Here is a 19,749-nt window from a genome sequence, read left to right on the forward strand (position 1 = left end):
ATATATGTAATATGAAATTACGACAGCCTCTGACTGTCTGGTTCTGACTTTGGATTTCCTTCCGGAAACCCTAGGTCGAACCGATGCCTATTGTTCCTTCACCGGGGAATGCATCCTCACCTACTCCACTCGGGAGAGTTTACCTGTTGTCAGACCGGTCCTCCAAATCGACTAGACTTTTGCTCAGCGCCCGAGGCTCCAAGACTTTTTGCTGGACGTTCGCTCAACGACCCGTCCAGTCTTCCACCCGGTTCGCGGTATCAGGACTTTTCACCTAGAGTCTCCGACTCTAGGATTTTTGCCCGAAGCTCTCGACCCGCCAAGACTTTCCGCCTAGAGTTACCACCCTCTAGGACCTAGGGTTACCACTCCTATGGTTTTTCACTTGTCTAACCGCAGCTAGGACTTTTACCTAAGTACACTTAGGACTTTCATGCAAACTCATTCAAAGATGTTAGACCATAAATAACCTTAACTTTGGACCTTTTGTTATTATTAAAACTTAAGTTCGATCGTTGGATATTTTCTGTATCAACATTGATTACGCATGCCATGTCTGAATGCCTCTTCTTACAAATAATAATAATAATAAAATGAACAAGCATCTAGAGGGGATTGTTAAAGGAAAGTGAACATCCATAAACATCAACAAGAGAGGAAATTTACCTTGAAATAGGTGTGGACCTTAATTTATTTTCCACAAAATTATATATTCAGCTTAAGATTTAAGAAAGGGCTAAAGGAATACCCTTTGATATTTAACAAAAGGAGTACCCTTATTTTGATGTTCTGGAATTTAGGAGTGTCCATCTTCAATGCTAGCCAACCTCACAAGCCCTTGCACTCACAATCACTTCGCCGTAGCTTCCTGCCCTAATGTTATTTGTGAGCATTGACCTCAGTTGGTTGGGCTAGTTAGGGAGAGCATAACCAATACTTTAGAGGAGTTGGATTGGCCTACTGGGTTGGTTGAGTTGGGCAGGAAGGGCATGCCAGCTAAGCCAAACAATATAGTTGGTGAATGTTAAGGTGAAATAGCATAAATTGACTTTGCTCTAAATTTAAGTATAAAAGCATATGTGAGTTTGCGTGATCTTCAATAGTACATTGATAGCATGACACTTGTCTCCTTGAGATGGTCTAGTGGTTAGTGCATGAGTTATTGTCAACTTAAGATTGGATTCAAATCTTGGCATAGTCGAAGTAAATGTCTCCCTCATGCGTCAGCCACTATTCCAAGAGCTAGTAGTCATCTACCTCCTCTGTGTTAGTCCTGAGATGGATTGACGGGGATACTGAGGTGAGCGTAATCATCTTTTGCCAACTTGATAGCATGACACTTGTATTATGGCTTGTGATGGTCCATCAAGTAAAATATGCAAGATCCATATAAATAGTTGGTAATATGATCCTAAAACAACAAATTATCATATATATATATATATATATATATATACAATTTAAGAGTTAGTTGTTCGATGGTGCTCGTGTGCGCGTTTGATTGTTGTGTCTAGCTGTATGCATTCTAGTATTCTAACAATACAATGCAAACACAATAATTTAGTAGGGTTCATAGCTCCTTTCTCCTAATCCACCACCAATTGACTCATATAATGCATCAACTAGACCCCGTGGGTCATCCGAGATGGCATGGGACGGAAGTTGTTGCAATGAGGCCACCGGATTGAAACTCAGTGGCAACGGGGGAATAAATCCCCTATCCCTGTATCCCACCTGGTCCGTCCCATGTTAGCTCGGGTGTTGCGATTTACCTTCCTCACAATGACCGTGGGTCCGGTTGGTGGGGGCCCTGGGGGCGAGGGTTTCACCTTTTTGCTGCAATATAATGCATCAACTAGCTCCTAAGGCGTGGCTAAGTTGGTATTCAAGTGGTAGACTTACATCAATTGGCAAGGGTTCAAATCTGACAAATAATGCTCCCACTTAAGGAATCACTCAGTACCTGATTTACCACTCTTTATTTTATTGTGGGGTTGATGATGAGAAGAGCTTGGAGTGAGCGTTATCACATTTTGCATCAATCAAATGCATCAACCTAATGGATAATGAAACGTAAAGCTTAGATGACTAGGGATAACCAAGGATTTGCGTTAAAAGCATTCAAGTTTGATTAAAAACCCTTGAAGAGTTTAAGCATCTTGATCATTTGTTCACAAGAGAATTAAAGATGTTTTTGAGCAAATTTGTTGGCTTTAAACTCCCCAAGTGTTTATATAATAATAGCTCCAACAAACACATTTTGTTCACCTTTAGTCAACTAGAATAGTTCATTAAGTTGCCAAAACTATATTGACGATCGATTAGATTTCTATTCCACTCGATTGCTAAAGCCTCCAATTGACTAAGGCTCTGTTTGATTTATGGGATATGATTAATGGTGTAGGTGGAATAGAGATTAATGGTGTGATAAATAATCTCTTGGGAGAGCCAATGATTATTTATCACACCATTAATCCCTATACTATTAATCATATCCCACCTAGAGGCGTCAATTTGGGTTGGGCCCGTCGGGTTGACCCGTCCTGTCAAAAATTTAAGCGGGTTGGGTTGAAATTTTATCAACCCAAGTCCGCCGTGGGCCGACCCGCCTAGGCCCGCGACCCGCGCGAGTCGGCCCGCTCGGGCTTGGGTTGGCCCGCAGGTTGAAAAATACATGTAAGCTAAGTTTTAGGTCAATTTATTATCTTTCTTTGTTATAATTTTGAAATAAAAATAGTACTTTTCATCCAATATAAGTACTCATTTGTGTTCATTTATATTTAAAACACATTTATGTATATATTTAATTGTAGAATTTTTTTTTGAAGTAAAATGTTGAAGATATGAAATATTTTTAATTTTTTTTTTTAAATTTTTGATAGGCCCGCGGGTTGGCCCGTCAAACCCGTAATCCGTCTTAGAATGAGTTAGGTTGAAAATTTCCTAACCCGCCAAGTTGGCGGGTTGGCCCGCCCCGCCCCGCCCCACCCCACCAAATGATTAGCCCGTCACAGGTCGACCCGTCCTACCACGGATTGACTCGTCTGACAGCTCTAAACCCACCTACCAAACACTCTCTATTACATCAATAATTTCTAACACCATTAATCCTATCCTACGAACCAAACGGAGCCTAAAAGTCATCTTTTGCTTGAACAAAATGTTCTATTTAACAATTCCTTGCATTCAGTTGACCCTGAATTTCTCCATATGATTGAATTACTATTTTACAATTGAATTTAGTTGATGATCCCTTCACTTAACTTCCACACCTATAGGCCTATCTGATGTCCCAAGATAGAGGTAAGTCACACGCTACAACTTGAAACCAATACTTGCTTGAAGACCGTAAACAAAAAATGATTAATCGTATCGTTGAACCTGAGAAGGCCGGTCCGGTCCTATAAAAATTTTCTACCAATCGTCAAGATAAATCAAGAAGTGCTCATGCCACTAGATAACCTATCTCTATCTAGCTAAATGAAATGATATTGCCCAAAGCAATAGCTCAAGATTACAAATTACTTTCATAATTTGTCAAGCTTTCATGCCTCTGATTCTTAAACCTCATCGATACTCTATGCCCTTGAGTCCAAAATGGATTGGATTCATTACTCACGTGACTTGACTAGATTTGTCGATAGACTTGGAGAAGAGGAAGACATTTTCCCCTTCATATGCTAAACAAACATATTCAAACAAAAAAAAAAACAAACATATTCAAACAAAAAAAACACGATTTATTTTAATTAAATTTATCTTTCTTAAGTAATATTTTACATAAATTAATTCTTTCAGTTCTAACAAACAAGAGAATTTAAGTATAACCTTTTTATGTCTAACAAAGAGTTTTAAGCCAAACCTTTTTTTCTTCTCATTTCCTTTCACTAAATTGAATGCCACGAGACTTGGAAGTTTCAACTCTTTCATTATCTAGCAAGTGAACTTCATACTTAAGCATTATGAAACTCTTTTATAGTTTAGCAATTCATTCAAAATTTAGAAAGTGAATTTCCTAAGTAATCCGTTATTTCCATTTCAACTCAATTTGTGAAATGGAAAGATAGTATGAATTGGATGAGTTTAAATCAAATTGAAAATCGATTATCAAAAGAATTCCTAATCTAAACTTGCATTCAATCTAAAAACCCAAAACCCGAATAATCCGCACAACCTAATTTTTTTTTTATTATTTTTCTATATTTTTCCATTTTTATCTCAATATTTTATTATTATTATACTATATTATATTATTTATGTACATAAAACATCTTAATTTTTAAAATAAAAATTAATTTAATAAAAAAACCTCCAAATTTTAAATTTAAATCAACCCGAACTTGAAATTAAACCAATTCAAAAATCCCCAACTCCAACCCGAACATGATTTTTTTTTTAATAGACTCGAATTGAATTGGTAGGTCAAGTTTATTTTTGACACCCCTAATCTAGTGATAAGCTAGGGATGTTACTCCACAAATATATAGAAAATGTAGCCACATCAAAATTTTGTTACAATTTAAAGAACATCTTCCTTTGAAATTTACAGGAAATTAATATTGAAAGCATTCGGAAATAAACCCATGCGACAAGGATGAATGAATCGAGTTGGAACATGTTTACCCAAGTGGCAAAGCATTCAGATGTATTTCCCTCAACGGTTCAACTACTGTTGTGCAAAAATACATGAATCACACACACACCTAAGACATTCCTAATAGCTCATAGAAGCAACGAAGAGAATTAAGTACAGTAGTAACATGATAGAAGAATGCTGTAGAATCAGTAGAAGAAAAATAAATACTCATGGACACGCAAATAATTAAGGTATTCATAAGTACTTAAAAAAAACAGAACAAATGCGCTATTCGTAACCATCACTTGTAATTCTTTGGTCGCCAAATGATGGAGGAACAAACAAAATTCATGTGGCTGATATAGTAATAGATGGACTAAATACCATGTGGGGACTGCGGTGAATTGCATTCCAGCAATATGCTTCGACTGCAGTAGGATCTCGAAGTGCTTGATGAAGATTGAAGACATCTAGCATCTCCACTGAAAGCAATGATCTCATTCACCGGCTGCTTCTCAATGAATACTCTTCCACCACCATAACATCCTTCATCTTGCACAGCCTTTGCGAAGCCAATATATAAGGGATCCAACTGCTCATACAGCATCCTCAGAACTTGTTTGATTGACGGCCGTTCTCTGCTTTCCTTCTGAGTACACATATTTGCTATCTGTAGAACCACATGGAGCTGCTCCAGATTGACAGAATCTGCAATTGCTGGATCCGCCAATTCAGTTAGTCCAGTGTCGGCTAGATCTTGAAACCACTGGACAAGATTATTGTTATCAAATGCCTGCTTTCCTGACACAAGTTCTAGCAGCAGTACCCCAAAGCTGTATACATCACTCTTGTTAGTCATTTTCTGGGAAACCATATACTCTGGATCCAGATACCCTACACAACAATCCATAAAATTCTCCAGTGGTATAGGATATTATAGTAAAAAAGGAATCGTAATATCTGCTTAGCTGAATAATAACTTAAACATCCATCCACCATGAGATCAAAGCCATTTAATTGTCATATCTCCCAGAAGATGCTTGCTTTAAAGCTGTAAAGAATTGTCTGATATGATACATTCATTTCCTTTATATTATTACTGTGTAGTTCTTCACAAAATTGACACAGGTGTGACTATGGATCTTTATGCTTGTTTATTCAATTTCGCTGTTACACTTTCTATCAATTACACTTAGATGGTTATAGAATCATGGTCTATGGCATTCCTATTCCATGAGTATCTATTGGCATTCTTATGTAGAAAATACATAGAGCTACTATAGTAAGACTCTATCACGACTTGGATTAGACTTAAAGCTCACAAAGACTACTAAAGTTGGGTTCAACTCAAGTTAGGCCTGCGCATAGCCTGCTACTGCAGTCCAGACGCAGACAAATAGCATGGCCTTATACAATGGAGCTGTGCATGCATCCAATCAGCAGTGCATCGTGAACCAATTTTGAATTTCAAACTGTTTGAGTCCTAATCCCTCTTTAATTCAAGGTAACATAATACTTAGAACCTATTTAACCTAGGGATACATGCATCGGGCAGTGAGCTATGATGACATATTGGTACCCAGGCAATGATTATTGAAGATCAGTGATTAGAGAGAAGAGAATTTTCTTCATGAAGAGTGCCTCTGGGATCCTAAGTGTGTGAAAGGTGAGAGTTTGTTTATTTCTTTCTTCAGTGTTCAGAAAAGATTCTAACGGGATTGATTTGCAATATGATCTCCCATTTCACACATGCTTGAACTTTCTGTGTGGTTTAATGCTCAAGTCGAACCACAATAAAACATTTGTGCTATTTATTCTTGTGTGTTTCTGTTTGTTATCTTTTGGGTTGAAGGAGTTATTCTCATTAACACACAAACATTTTAGAGCATTATTTATATTATAAGAGAAAAATATTTTAGATGTATGATTTCATCATGACTTCCTCTTCTAAGAGCTTTGGTATTGATCTACGTGCCCCCGCTATGGTGTAGCGGTGGGGTATTTAGGACCCAGGCATCCACGGTTCGATCCCCAGCTATGACACATTTCCAGGAATTTTTCCTCCAAATGGGACGCGCAACTAAAGGATGTTGGGGTTCTTGGCTGCTCACTGTGAGTGCTTACCCTCATGGCCAGTGGAAAAATTCCATGGGGCCGGGCATGTCACCCCAGTGTTAGTCAATGAGACTAATTGGATTTATTTCTTTTTTTGGTATTGATCTACGAGCCCCGGGGCTGTATTTGCAGAGATGTTTCCTCCCAATGGGATTTGCAACTATGAGATGCTGGGCTTCTAGGCCGGCCGCCGCAAGTGCTTTTGATTTATCCTGGTGGCCGGTGGAAAACTTCCATGGGGTCGGACCAATCACCCCGGCTCGACATTACCCAGCTTGGTTAATTATTTTTTTTCTGGTATTGATCTATGAGCCCCTAGGGCTATGGTACAGCGACAGGACATCCAAATTGTCACCTAGGCACCCGCGGTTCGATCCCTAGCTATGGTGTATTTGCAGGAATTTTTCCTCCAAATGGGGCACGCAATCAAGGGATGCTGGGCCGCCCGCTAAGAGCGCTTTTCGATTTATCCTGGTGGCTGGTGGAAAAATTCCATGGGGTCGGGCTGGTCACCCCAAGACTAGCTGGGTTTATCTGGTATTAATTTACGAGCCCCCGAGGGCAGGGTGTCATGGTTAGGTCCTCGAGTGATAGATTAGGGATTTAGTGTTCGAGACTCAACTGCTGCATATTATTGAGAATTTTTCTCTTAAATAGGTAGCGGATTTGGCAATGCTAGCTATCAGGATGGATCTCCATGTATACTTCCCTAATTTATCCGGGCAGCCGGTGGAAAACTTTCGTGGAGCCGAATCGGTCATTCCAAGTTCGACGTCACATGACCTGATTAATCACTTTCTGGTATCGATCTACGATGGCAATTCGAGGTAGCAGGTCAAGGCATCTAGTTTGTTATGATTGATCCTGTTGGTCGTTTATCAATAGTGTTATTCCCAACAAGTGGTGGTAAAGTGATCTTCAAACACAAAATACAAATGATACCCTTAATTTTCAGTTAAAATTCAGTTCACAAGATGACAAATTAAAAGGACTAGGGGAAGTGAACATTTTTGGGCCAGTCAATAATAACCAGAGCATGGTATCAATGGCTAAGATTATGGTAGAAATTATGGATATCAATGATTAAGATTATGGTAGAAATTATGACTGATATTTCATGGCAGAAATTATGACTGATATTTCAAAATCTAATTTACCATAATCTGTATATTAGCAATATATATTCTTACCTAAAATAGATTAGCAGTAATTAATATAATTGTTGTAAATAATTTCTTGTCTAAAATAGGTTGTACTGTAATTCTTATTTAAAGAAGATATTGTCAAAGAAAGAGGCACGAAGGCATTTTATCAAATCTTATCATGATATCAGAACCAGGTTATGAAATTCATAACTGAATCTTCAAATTTCTGTCAGTTTCTTTTTGCTTTTGTGTTAACAGAGTTTTCTGGTTTGCTGTCATTTTTTTTTGGTTGATTAATTTCTGATCAACAACTTTGGCTTTGAGATTTTATTTTGTTTGGAAGAATGTCTGCTGAGAATTTTCTTGGAAGAATGTCTACATAGACTTTGGCTATCAAATTCACAGGAAAGAATTATGCAGCTTGGGAATTTCAGTTCAGAACGTTTCTGAAAGGGAAGGAGCTTTGGAATCACATTGACGGGTGTGCTCCTGCTTCTAAAGAAGGTACATAACTTAGTCAATGGGAGGCAAAGGATGCTCGAATCATCTCTTGGATTTTAGGTTCTATTGAACCTCATATGGTGAACAATTTACGTTCCTTCAGTACGGCTAAGAAGATGTGGGATTATCTACAACGCATATATCATCAAGATAACACTGCAAGACGATTTCAACTAGAACTTGAGATTGGTAACTTTAGTCAAGGTAATCTCCCTATTGAGCAGTATTATTCTGGATTTATTAATCTATGGAACGATTATTCTGGTCTTATCTATTCAAAGGTACGTAAAGAGACTTTAACCAGCCTTCAAGCAATTCATGAAGATAGTAGATGCCATCAGTTTTTGATGAAACTGAGGCCAGAATTTGAAGTTGCACAGGCTGGATTACTGAATAGAAATCCTGTCCCTTCCGTGGATATCTCTTGGAGAATTGTTGCGTGAAGAGCAAAGAATGGCTACACAAGCTGTTCTAAGTTCATCCAAGGAGATATCTGAGGTTGTTAATGTTGCTTATGTGGGTCAAGTGAAGAACCGAGAAAAGGGACAAATGCAGTGCTATAGTTGCAAAGAGTTCAGGTATATTACTCGTAATTGTGGTAAGAAATTTTGCAATTATTGTAAACAGAATGGACACATTATCAAGCAATGTCCTACACGCCTAGAAAATCGACAAGGCCAAGCTTTTCAAGTTGTTATCTCAGATTCTACCACTATCAGTTCTACAGCCACAATTGTTGGCACAAATCAATCTTTTGCTACTCCAGAAATGGTTCAATAGATGATCATCACGGCATTTTCTACTCTTGGACTTCATGGTCAAGGTAAGATTGTTTTTTCTCCTTGGTTTGTTGATTCTGGGGCATCAAATCATGATTATATCGCCTGATTGGCTGCATAATTTTCAGAAGTATACTGGTAAACAAAATATTCAGATTGCTAATGGTAGTAATCTTCCAATTACAGCCATTGGTGATATTGGACCTTCATTTCATCATGTATTTGTCTCTCTTGGATTGTCTACTATTTTAATTTCTATTGGGTAGTTGGTGGATAATAACTGTGATGTAAATTTCTCTCGTCGTGGTTGTCTTGTGCAGGATCAGAGGTCAGGGAAGGTGATCGCAAGGGGGCCTAAAGTAGACAGATTATTTCCATTACAATTTAGTATTCTTAGAACTTTGTCTTTGACTTCTATTATTGTTGAAAATAAGACTGACGTTTGGCATAAACGATTGGGACATCCAAATAATGTGATATTGTCTCATTTGATGAAGCATGGTTTTCTTGACAACAAAAATCAGTGTTCTTTTAATAATTTCTCTCTTAATTGCTCTGTTTGTAAACTAGGAAAGAGTAAAGTGTAATCTTTTCCTACTTATGGTACTCGTGCTAATACATGTTTTGAGATTATACATAGTGATGCTTGGGGTGCTCCTCCTATCATTTCACATGCGCAGTATAAATATTTCGTGACATTCATTGATGATTATAATCGTTTCACATGGATATATTTTTTGCGTACCAAAGTTGAAGTGTTAAATGTTTTTAAAATTTTTTACGCTTATATTGAGACTCAATTTTCCACCTCCATTAAGGTTTCTGATAATGGTTGTGAGTATATGCCACATGATTTCCAAGCTTTCCAACAACAGAAAGGCATTATATCTCAATGATCATGCCCTTACACCCCTCAACAGAATGGGGTGGCTGAACGGAAAAATCGTCATTTGTTGGATATGGTTCGCACTTTACTCTTAGAGACATCAGTTTCACCTAGATTTTAAGTGGAAGCTCTGTCGACTGCAGTTTATCTGATTAATCTGTTACCATCTCAACGATTAGATTTTGATTCTCCTTACTTTCGTCTTTTTGGTATACAACCTGATTATCATATGCTTCACAATTTTGGATGTGTTTGTTTTGTTCACTTACCTCCTCATGAACGCTAGAAGCTTACAGCTCAATCAGTAAGATGTGCATTTATGGGATATAACACTACTCAAAAAAGATTTTTGTGTTATGATGCTGCCACTAATCGACTGTGTATTTCTAGAAATGTGGTTTTCTTTAAACATGAGTACTATTTTCGGCAACAAGATCTCCCTTCAAATGGCGTTCTTCTTCCTAGCTTTGATGATATATCTCCCTCCATTGAGCGTTTTAAACATGGTTTTGTCTATCGGCGACGACAAACCCCATCATTGCAAATCCTTCCTGACCCTGATCCAGTGCCCACTTCAGTGGCTCCTTAAAGATCTAATCGTATCAGTCGTCCTCCTGATTGGTATGATTTTTTTGCTATTTTAGCTGATATTACACTTTCTACCTCTTATTCTCAGGCCACTAAACATGTATGTTGGGAGAAAGCTATACAAGAGGAACTTCAAGCTCTTCAAGAGAACCATACTTGGGATATTGTTCCCTGTCCTTCTGGTATTAAACCCATTGGTTGTAAATGGGTATATTCTATTAAACTAAGATCTGATGGCTCACTTGATCGATACAAAGCAAGGTTGGTGGCACTTGGAAATCAACAAGAGTATGGAGTTGATTATGATGAGACATTTGCACCAGTAGCAAAAATGACAACAGTGTGACTTGTTCTAGCTATTGCTGCTTCTATGAGTTGGTCATTACGACATATGGATGTTAAGAATGCCTTTTTACATGGGGATCTTAAGGAAGCAATTTATATGACTTCACCACCAGGATTATTTTCTACACCCTCTTCTGATGTTTGTAAACTAAAAAAGTCACTCTATGGTTTAAAACAGACTCCACGCTAGATCCGACCCCGGGCCGGGTCTGGCCCGGACCCGGCCCGTAATCAGGTCAACGAGCCAGTTGCCCGTTGACCCGGTTCGCCAGGTCGAACCGGAACCGGCCCGACAAGTTGTCGAGCCGGTTCCGGTTCATTTGCTGTACAACGGGCGAACCGGCGGTTCAACCCACCGGTTCAGCCGTAATTTTTTTTTTTTTGTAACGGCTTGAACCGCCGGTTAACCGGCGGTTCATAGCCGTTGGGGGGGTTTGGGTATTTTTTCAACGGTTAGGATCATTTGACCGTTTTTTGATCAATGACTATGATTTAGTGTCTGTTACTATCAAAACTCTATAAATAGAGAACTCATTTCATCATTTTCACACATATCTTCTCTGCTCTTACTCTTAATCTCAATTTCGTATTCTCTACACGCTTTCGTTTCCAATTTTCAATTACAATGGAAGGAGGTCGCGGAGGTGCATCATCTCGAGCTCGGAAGGGAAAGCAAATAATGAATCCGCGAGAGGAGGACCCCAACATTCAATCCACCGATGATGAGATCGAGCATCTTCCGAATCCGACACCCGAAACACAAGGAAGTACCGATGCAATTACTACTAAGGTTCGGGAACTTCCTCCTCTAAAGTCTTCTATTTTCAGTAAACATTTTGAGAAGGTCACTCTTCCGTCGAGAGAAATGCGTGCAAAATGTAAGCACTGCAATGCTTCCTACAAATTCCAAGCCGGCGGTGGCTATGGGTCGTTGAAACGACATGTAGAAATGAAGCACCCGACAGAATATGTACTCGACCGTTCTCAAACACAATTATCAAGATTTTCTTCAACTAGCAGTAGTACCGATTCCAGTTTATTTTTATATTCGGATAATAAATTAAGCGAATCATTAGCTAAATTTGTTTCCGTAGAACATTTTTCTTTTAGTTTTGGATCTAAATGCACATTTGAAGATTTTTGTAAAGAATCTCTTAATCCATGTGCTAAACATGTTCCTAGAACTACACTTACTCGTACAATTAAAAAATTAGTAAAACAAGGAAAAAAGAATTTAATTGATGAATTTAGTAAATTAGATAATAAAGTTTCTTTATGTTCCGATATTTGGAGTGATCATTGGCAAACACATTCGTATATGGGTGTGACTTGCCATTGGATCGATAACTCTTGGAACCTCCAAAAAAGATTATTAGCTTATAGAGTTTTTGATGAATCACATAATGCTCATAACATTGCACAATTATTATGTTTAATTTTAGAAGAATATGGCTTAACTCATAAAATATTTTCAATATCATTAGATAATGCTAGTTCCAATACCGCTTGTGTATGTCATGTTTTAAATTTATGTGTTCAAGATGGTTTAAAAATTTTAAAAAGTTATATTAAACCAATTAGAATTGTAATTTTTTATTTATGGTCTCATCCATCTATAATGAAACAATGGGGTAGATTTTGTAAAATTAATGGAATGAGACCTAAAAAATTTCCACGTGATGTACCAACACGTTGGAATTCAACATACCAATTATTACAAGATTCATTTCAATATAAAGAATTATTATGTTCATTTTTTGCACAAAATACTAATACTAATATATATTTATTTTCACAACAATGGAATATTTGTACTAGTATTTGTGAAATTTTAAAAGTATTTAATGATGCAACCGAACAACTTTCCGGTGTTTATTACCCCACTGCTCAATTAGTTTTACAAATTTTTTCTAATATAGTATTAGTTTTAAAAGAACATATTAATAATGAATCTTTATCTCCTTGCTGTTGGTGCGGGTAGCACTAACGGTCTAACCTAGGTTTTGATGATTGACAAATAGGTTAAGTTAGTTTTGTTGTTGTCTGACACTTTGATCGAGTGTGCAGGAGAAGTCCAGACAAGTCGACGGGCTGACCGGATGTCTGGCACGAAGTCCAGCTATGTCGACGGGCTGACTGGATAGCTGGCGAGAAGTCCAAGCGGGTCGACGGGCTGACCGGACGCTTGGCAAGAAGTCCAGCTAGGTCGACGGGCTGACCGGATAGCTGGCGAAAGGTCCAGACGGATCGAAAGGCTGACCGGACGTCTGGCAGGTAAGTGAGGTAAGTCACTTGAGGGGAGTGACTGCGAGGACGCGTTCCCGGGAAGGGAACATTAGGCGTCGATCCGGCTTAGATCCATTTCGGAAATCTAAGTCGAGATCGTGACTAGATTCCGGTCTCGGAAATACGGAATCTAAGTCATACTTTTTCTGTTAATTCATACTTTATAAATTGTGCTAACAATCTGTGTTGCAGGGTATATTTTGCCTCGGACTAACCTTGTTTTGTAGGAGAAGGAATCTCTGGAAAAAGGTGGTCCGGGCGCCCGGAGGGGATCCGGGCGCCCGGAGGCAACTTTTATCCTCTGCGTCGCCTCACTACGTGGAGCATCCTGACTGGACTTGCCACGTCGCACCAGGGCGCCCGGAAGGGATCCAAGTGCCCGGAGCAGCATATAAAAGAAGCCCCAGGGGTGGAGCTTCAAACAGAACTGAGAACTCTTCGACTGCTTGCTCTGCTGCTCTACGCTTCTACGACGCTAACAAAGCTCCGACAAAGTGCTCCTTCTTCTTTAGTTAATTTCCTTGTCGGTATCACTTTGTTTCATTAGCATTTCTTGTACGCTTTTTGTAATCATATTCGAATTGCTAGTGATTGCCCAACGAAAGTGGTCAAGGACCACGGGCCTTCGAGTAGGAGTCGTCACAGGCTCCGAACGAAGTAAAATCAACTGTGTTCATTTACTTTTCCCGAGTTTTCGAATCGATATTCACCCCCCCCTCTATCGAACGATCACGGTCCTACAAGTGGTATCAGAGCAGGTACCGCTCTGATTTGGTGCAACCACCAATCAGACAGGGGGTGAAAAATTAATTTTTTTCGGTTTTTAGTTTTACGATTTTTTTTTCGTTGCAATTAAATCAAAATTGGTGCAACACCAATTTAGATACTTCTATATTTTTCTTCTTCCGCACTACTAATCCAAGACCAAGTCTTGGGATCTTTTTTCTTTCTTCTGTGTGCAGGACTAAAATGTCTCAGACAGAAGGATTCAGCACAGTACTACCTCCACTCTTCAACGGGGATGATTTTCCGTACTGGAAGAAGCGCAAGGAGGTTTACCTCAAAACAGACTTCGACCAGTGGATGAGCGTCACGAGACCCTATAAAATTCCAACGGACAACTCCGAGAATATACTGGATCCTGGACTCGGACATGAAGAAAAAGGCGTCAACGGAAAATAAAGCGATCAACACTCTACAGTGCGGATTAACAAGAGAAGAACTGAATCGCCACACAAAAATGCTAAAGAGTTGTGGGACAAATTGATCGAGCACGAGGAACGAGCGACGCCAAGGTAACAAAACGAGACTTGCTTAATAAAATTTTAATATAAAACGCAGGAAGGTGAAACGGCGAATCAGCCCCACGCGAGGATCAAGGACATCCTCAACGGGCTTTATGATAGGCCACCAAATGGAAAATAGAGACTTAATAAGGTACATTAAATGCTTTTCCACGTAATAGTTTGTAGGCATCAATCGTAGATGCCACAAAATTTCTAAAAATCTTTCTAAGTTAAAATTAGACGAGCTTTTCCGTGAATTAGAATTACATGAACAAACTAATCTGGAGCCGAGAAAGGTATAGCTTTATTTGTTTCTCCAAAGAAAAGAAAAGCAAGCCTGAATTTGAAGAAGATTCCGACCAAGACTCAGAAGAAGAACACTGGTGAACTTGGTAAGAAAATGTTCACCAGAGAAAAGGAGCTTCAGAAAAGAACCTTTAAAAGATCGGTTCTCCTCGAACAAAGGAACGCGACTTGCTTCACCGCAATAAAAGGGACACTACAAGAACGAATGCCCAAAACTGAAGTTCGACAAACCAAGCCAACCAAAAGAAGGCACTCAAAGCAGGGGACGACTCCTCGGACGAATCGGAGGAGGAAGAGCAGAAACATCTCGCACTGATGGCCCACGAGCTGAAACAGAAGACAAGTCGGAAGATGAAGACGGGTGAACCCGAAACAAGTCACGAGTCCGTACTCGTTTCAGGCCGAATGAGGTATATTTTAATTTAAACAAAATTTTTTTAGAATTATTTCCTGTTTAAATAGTAAATTAATTAAAATAGAAAATGAAAACAAATCACTTCTTGAGGAAAATCAAAACCTCAAGGAACAAATCAAAAATTCAAATCCAACTCAAGATCTAACACTTGAGGAGGAGAATTTATCATTAAAAAATGAGATTAACAATTTAAAAGAAATGTTAGAAAAATTCACAACAAGATCAAAAAATCTAGACTTAATCCTAAATAATCAAAAAGCATGCTATAATAAAACCGGACTAGGATATAAGTCGAATTCAAATAAAACCTTCAAATCATTAATAACCCAATACAAATCAATCAATCTAGCTTGGGTTCCGAAAGCGTGCTTAACCACGCAAATAGGACTTAATCAATATTATATACCTAAAGAAAAAATACATTATATAAAATCGAATAAACCAAACCAAAATCCAAAATACAAACCTAAATCAAATTCAAAATCTAAACACTTTAAAAATCAACAAAATTATCACCAAGTTAACCATAACTATAAAAGGAATCGACACAAACCTAAAACCAAAATTTAAATCAATGACCAATAATTCAGGGGGAGGCTCCAGAATAGCTGGCACCTCTAAAACTAACTTACCCGACAGGTAACCTAAAACAAACTAACCCGGCAGGGTAATTAGGATTAGAGACCAAGTTTAACTTGAATCATGGTACTGGTGAAGTTTTTGGATGATAGTACGTTAGGGAAACTTTAGTTCTAGAAAGATATGGTTTCGATCCGTGCATTTGGCCGAACCGACCAAGCTACCCTTAATGAATCCTAACCGTTAGACCAAGATTTAGTACTAAGCTCATGGATAGACTATTCGGAAAACCTCGAAGGTTGGTTACTTCTAATGACGCCCATGTGACTCACCAAGCTTAAGTTTATCCGAAGATCGCTTATTGAAACCAAAGCTAAAGCTGAATCTAACACAAGTTAAACCAAAACTCCATAATTAACAATCCAATTTCATCTCACAAAATCATAGGATTCCCTGATTGATAATATAGATCGGGTGAGATGAATAAGGCTTAAATTTTAATTTCAAACTTAAAAATTAATTTCAAAATTTTAATTTTAAACTTAAAAATTAATTTCAAAATTTTAATGTTAAACTTAAAAATTAATTTCAAAATTTTAAATTTTAAACTTAAAAATTAATTTCAAACTTAAAAATTAATGTCAAAACTTTAATTTTTAAAACTTAAAATTAACTTAAATAATGCCGGCTAAAAAATAAAAAGACTAACTTTAAATCCTACTTACTGTAGGAAACCAAGTGGATTTTGGACAGTGGTTGCTCCAAACATATGACTGGAGATCACACCAAGTTCACTCAACTCATTTACAAAAGCTTAGGAACAGTTGCCTTTGGAAACAACGGCAAACTCAAGGTAATTGGTATAGGTAATATTGAATTAAAAATAGACTTTATAATTACAAATGTTTTACTTGTTGAAAATTTTAAATATAATCTTCTGAGTATAAGTCAATTATGTGATACTAGGTATAAGGTCAAATTTCTATCCACAGAGTGTTTAATAAAACATCTAGATAATCCTACCATAAGCCTAAAAGGTTTTAGAAAATACAACATCTATGCCATCAACTTAACCACTTCTTCCATTAAGTGTTATTTAACACAAAAAGAAGAAACATGGTTATGACATAGAAGAATGTCTCACACCAACTTTAGAAATATAAGCAAATTAAATGGAATAGTAAGAGGCTTACCAAAATTACCTAACATAGATTCAACCATATGTAATGCTTGTCAACAAGGTAAACAAACTAAATTCACTCACAAACCAATAAATCAGCCACAAACCAACTCAATATTAGAACTTCTACACTTAGATCTTTTTGACTCCCATGGAGTCAAATCTATAAATGGAAACTTATACTGTTTAGTCATAATAGATGATTATTCTAGGTTTACTTGGGTAAAATTCTTAAAACATAAAGACAAAACTTTTGAAATCTTTACAAACTTTTGCAAACAAATTGAAAATGAAAAAGGCCTTAAAATTAAAAGAATTAGGAGTGACAATGGGGGAGAATTTAAAAATCATAATTTTAACAAATTCTGTCTTGAAAATGGCTACCATCACGAATTCTCATGTCCTAAAACCCCCCAACAAAATGGAATTGTAGAAAGAAAAAATAGAATCCATTAGAATGTTACTAAGTTATGCAGCCCATAAGGGATTCAAACTATATCAAATGGATGTTAAGTCTGCCTTTCTTAATGGACTAATTAAAGAAGAAGTTTATGTAGGTCAGCCTCCTGGGTTTGAAAGTCTAGAACACCCTGATTATGTTTTTAAGTTAAAGAAAGCATTATATGGACTTAAACAAGCACCCAGGGCATGGTATGAAAGGCTAACATCTTACTTAACATCTAAAGGATTCAACCAAGGTCAAATTGACCCAACCTTGTTTATTAAATCATTAAATACAAACATATTTATTGCACAAATATATGTAGATGATATAATATTTGGTTCAACAAATTCAGATTTTTTAGAAGAATTTATTAATCTAATGGAAAAAGAATTTGAAATGAGCTTAGTAGGAAAATTAACTTTTTAAGATTACAAATCAAACAAACAAACGAAGGAAATTACATTTATCAACACAAATACACTAAAGAATTACTTAAAAATTGGAATGGAAAATACAAAAGAAATAAAACACCTATGGCAGAAACACAATTTTAGATAATGACCCAAATGGAAAACCAATTTAAAATATTATAGAATGCAATAGTAGCTCATCGTACTTAATCGCAGTTTCACGATATTTTATTCTAGCGTTAGTATGTGTTAGATACCAAACTTGTGCTAAGGAATCCCATTTGACACAAGTTAAAAGAATTTTAGATATCTTAAGGGAACAACAAATGTAGGAAATTGGTATCCTAGGATAAATAATTTTGAACTAATAGAGTATTCTGACTCAGATTATGCTGGATGTAAATTAGACCGCAAAAGCACAAGTGGTGGATGCCAATTATTAGGTTCATCACTTGTTAGCTGGTTTAGTAGAAAGCAATATTGTGTTGCTCTATCTACAACTGAGTCAGAATACATAGCTATAGGCGAATGTGTTGCACAATTATTATGGATGATGCATACTCTAAAAGATTTCAACTTAAATATCACAAATGTAAAAGTATTAATTGACAATATAAGTTCAATTAACTTAACCAAGAACCCTGTGCATCATTCAAGAACCAAACATATTGAAATTAGGCACCACTTTATCAGGGATCATGTTACTAAAGGTGATATTGAACTCAAATACATTGAGTCCAAATCAAATTTAGCTGACATTTTCACAAAACCACTCCCTGAAAGTGAATTTAGCAACTTACGTCGAAAATTAGGGATGTGCTTAATAGACTAGGATTTTTCAAAATTGTTTTCAAAAATAATTGTTTTCAAATTATAAGTTAAGCTTGTTTGTTTTCAAAACTTTCCATTTTTAGATTTTCAAAAACAGTTTTGGCCTTAGACTAGTTTTGAATCCTTAGAAAGCATGTACCCATAGGACTAGTTTTTGAGCATCTCACCAACACCTTAGGTTTACCTTGCTTGTGTTTGACAAACATAGAAAGGGATGAGATGCATAGGCCAACTGTCTGGACTTAAGATGCTTATTTCAGTGCATCGGCATAAGTCTGGACGTTAAATACAAATCAGACATTAATCAGATTAAGTTCATCAGTCAAGTCAAACACTGACTGCTTATAATCAACTTAATCTGACTAACCAAGTGAAAGCTACTATCTTCTGATAGTTAGTTAATACCTAATTGGTTAGACAGCTGTTTAATTTTAAGTGTCAAGTTCAGGGGGGGAAATTAATTAAAATTTTGTATATTTTTGTACATCTATTTTAAAACTAACTTATTTTTGAACACTAGTTTTCAAAAAGTTAAAATTAACTGAGTGTTTGAAAAATTAGAAGTTTAAAAATCCCACCAAAATTTTAAACTTGATTTTAAAGTTGAAAATCATTACAAACTTAAACTTATTCAGTTTTGTAACATATGCTTGAAAATTAAACTTTCCAAAACTTAGCTTTTATCAAATTAGCCTTAACAAATTTATTTTGGCTAAAACTTTACTTGTTTTTGAAAAATTAAAATTTTTTTTGCTTTGTTTTGAAAAATCAAATTTAAAAACTAGATTAACTTTAAACGTATACTTTTTTAATTCAACTTAAATCCCCCAAGTCAACTTGACTATCTTTTTAACTTGGTTTTAAAATTGTACTTTTATCAGTATCTTTGAATTTTGAATCAAACTTAAATATTTTCCAAAATTAGCTGTTTCTTAACAGTAACTCTACACTATGCTTGTTTACCCTTGTCTATTTTTGCTGAATGCCAAAGGGGGAGGGTTAGGTGGTTAAGTTAGCTAAACCACATTGGCTAAACCAAATTGAAAACACTAAAACTAACTTTAAAAACCATGTAC

The 19,749-nt window shown here is 36.8% G+C and overlaps 1 protein-coding gene across 1 annotated transcript in view; it reads right to left on the bottom strand.

Moving 5' to 3' along the window:
* Positions 1-4,739: 4,739 nt before the first annotated feature.
* The window catches only part of LOC122002668 (probable receptor-like protein kinase At1g49730), a 44,594-nt gene continuing 29,584 nt past the window's right edge, over positions 4,740-19,749 (bottom strand). The window contains exon 9 of the mRNA XM_042557936.1: positions 4,740-5,470. Coding sequence (XP_042413870.1) covers positions 4,953-5,470 — 518 coding nt within the window. The 3' untranslated portion in view covers positions 4,740-4,952. The remainder of the gene's footprint in view (positions 5,471-19,749) is intronic.

Source organism: Zingiber officinale, chromosome 7A (genome assembly GCF_018446385.1).
Source record: "Zingiber officinale cultivar Zhangliang chromosome 7A, Zo_v1.1, whole genome shotgun sequence".
Taxonomy (NCBI): Eukaryota; Viridiplantae; Streptophyta; class Magnoliopsida; order Zingiberales; family Zingiberaceae; genus Zingiber; species Zingiber officinale.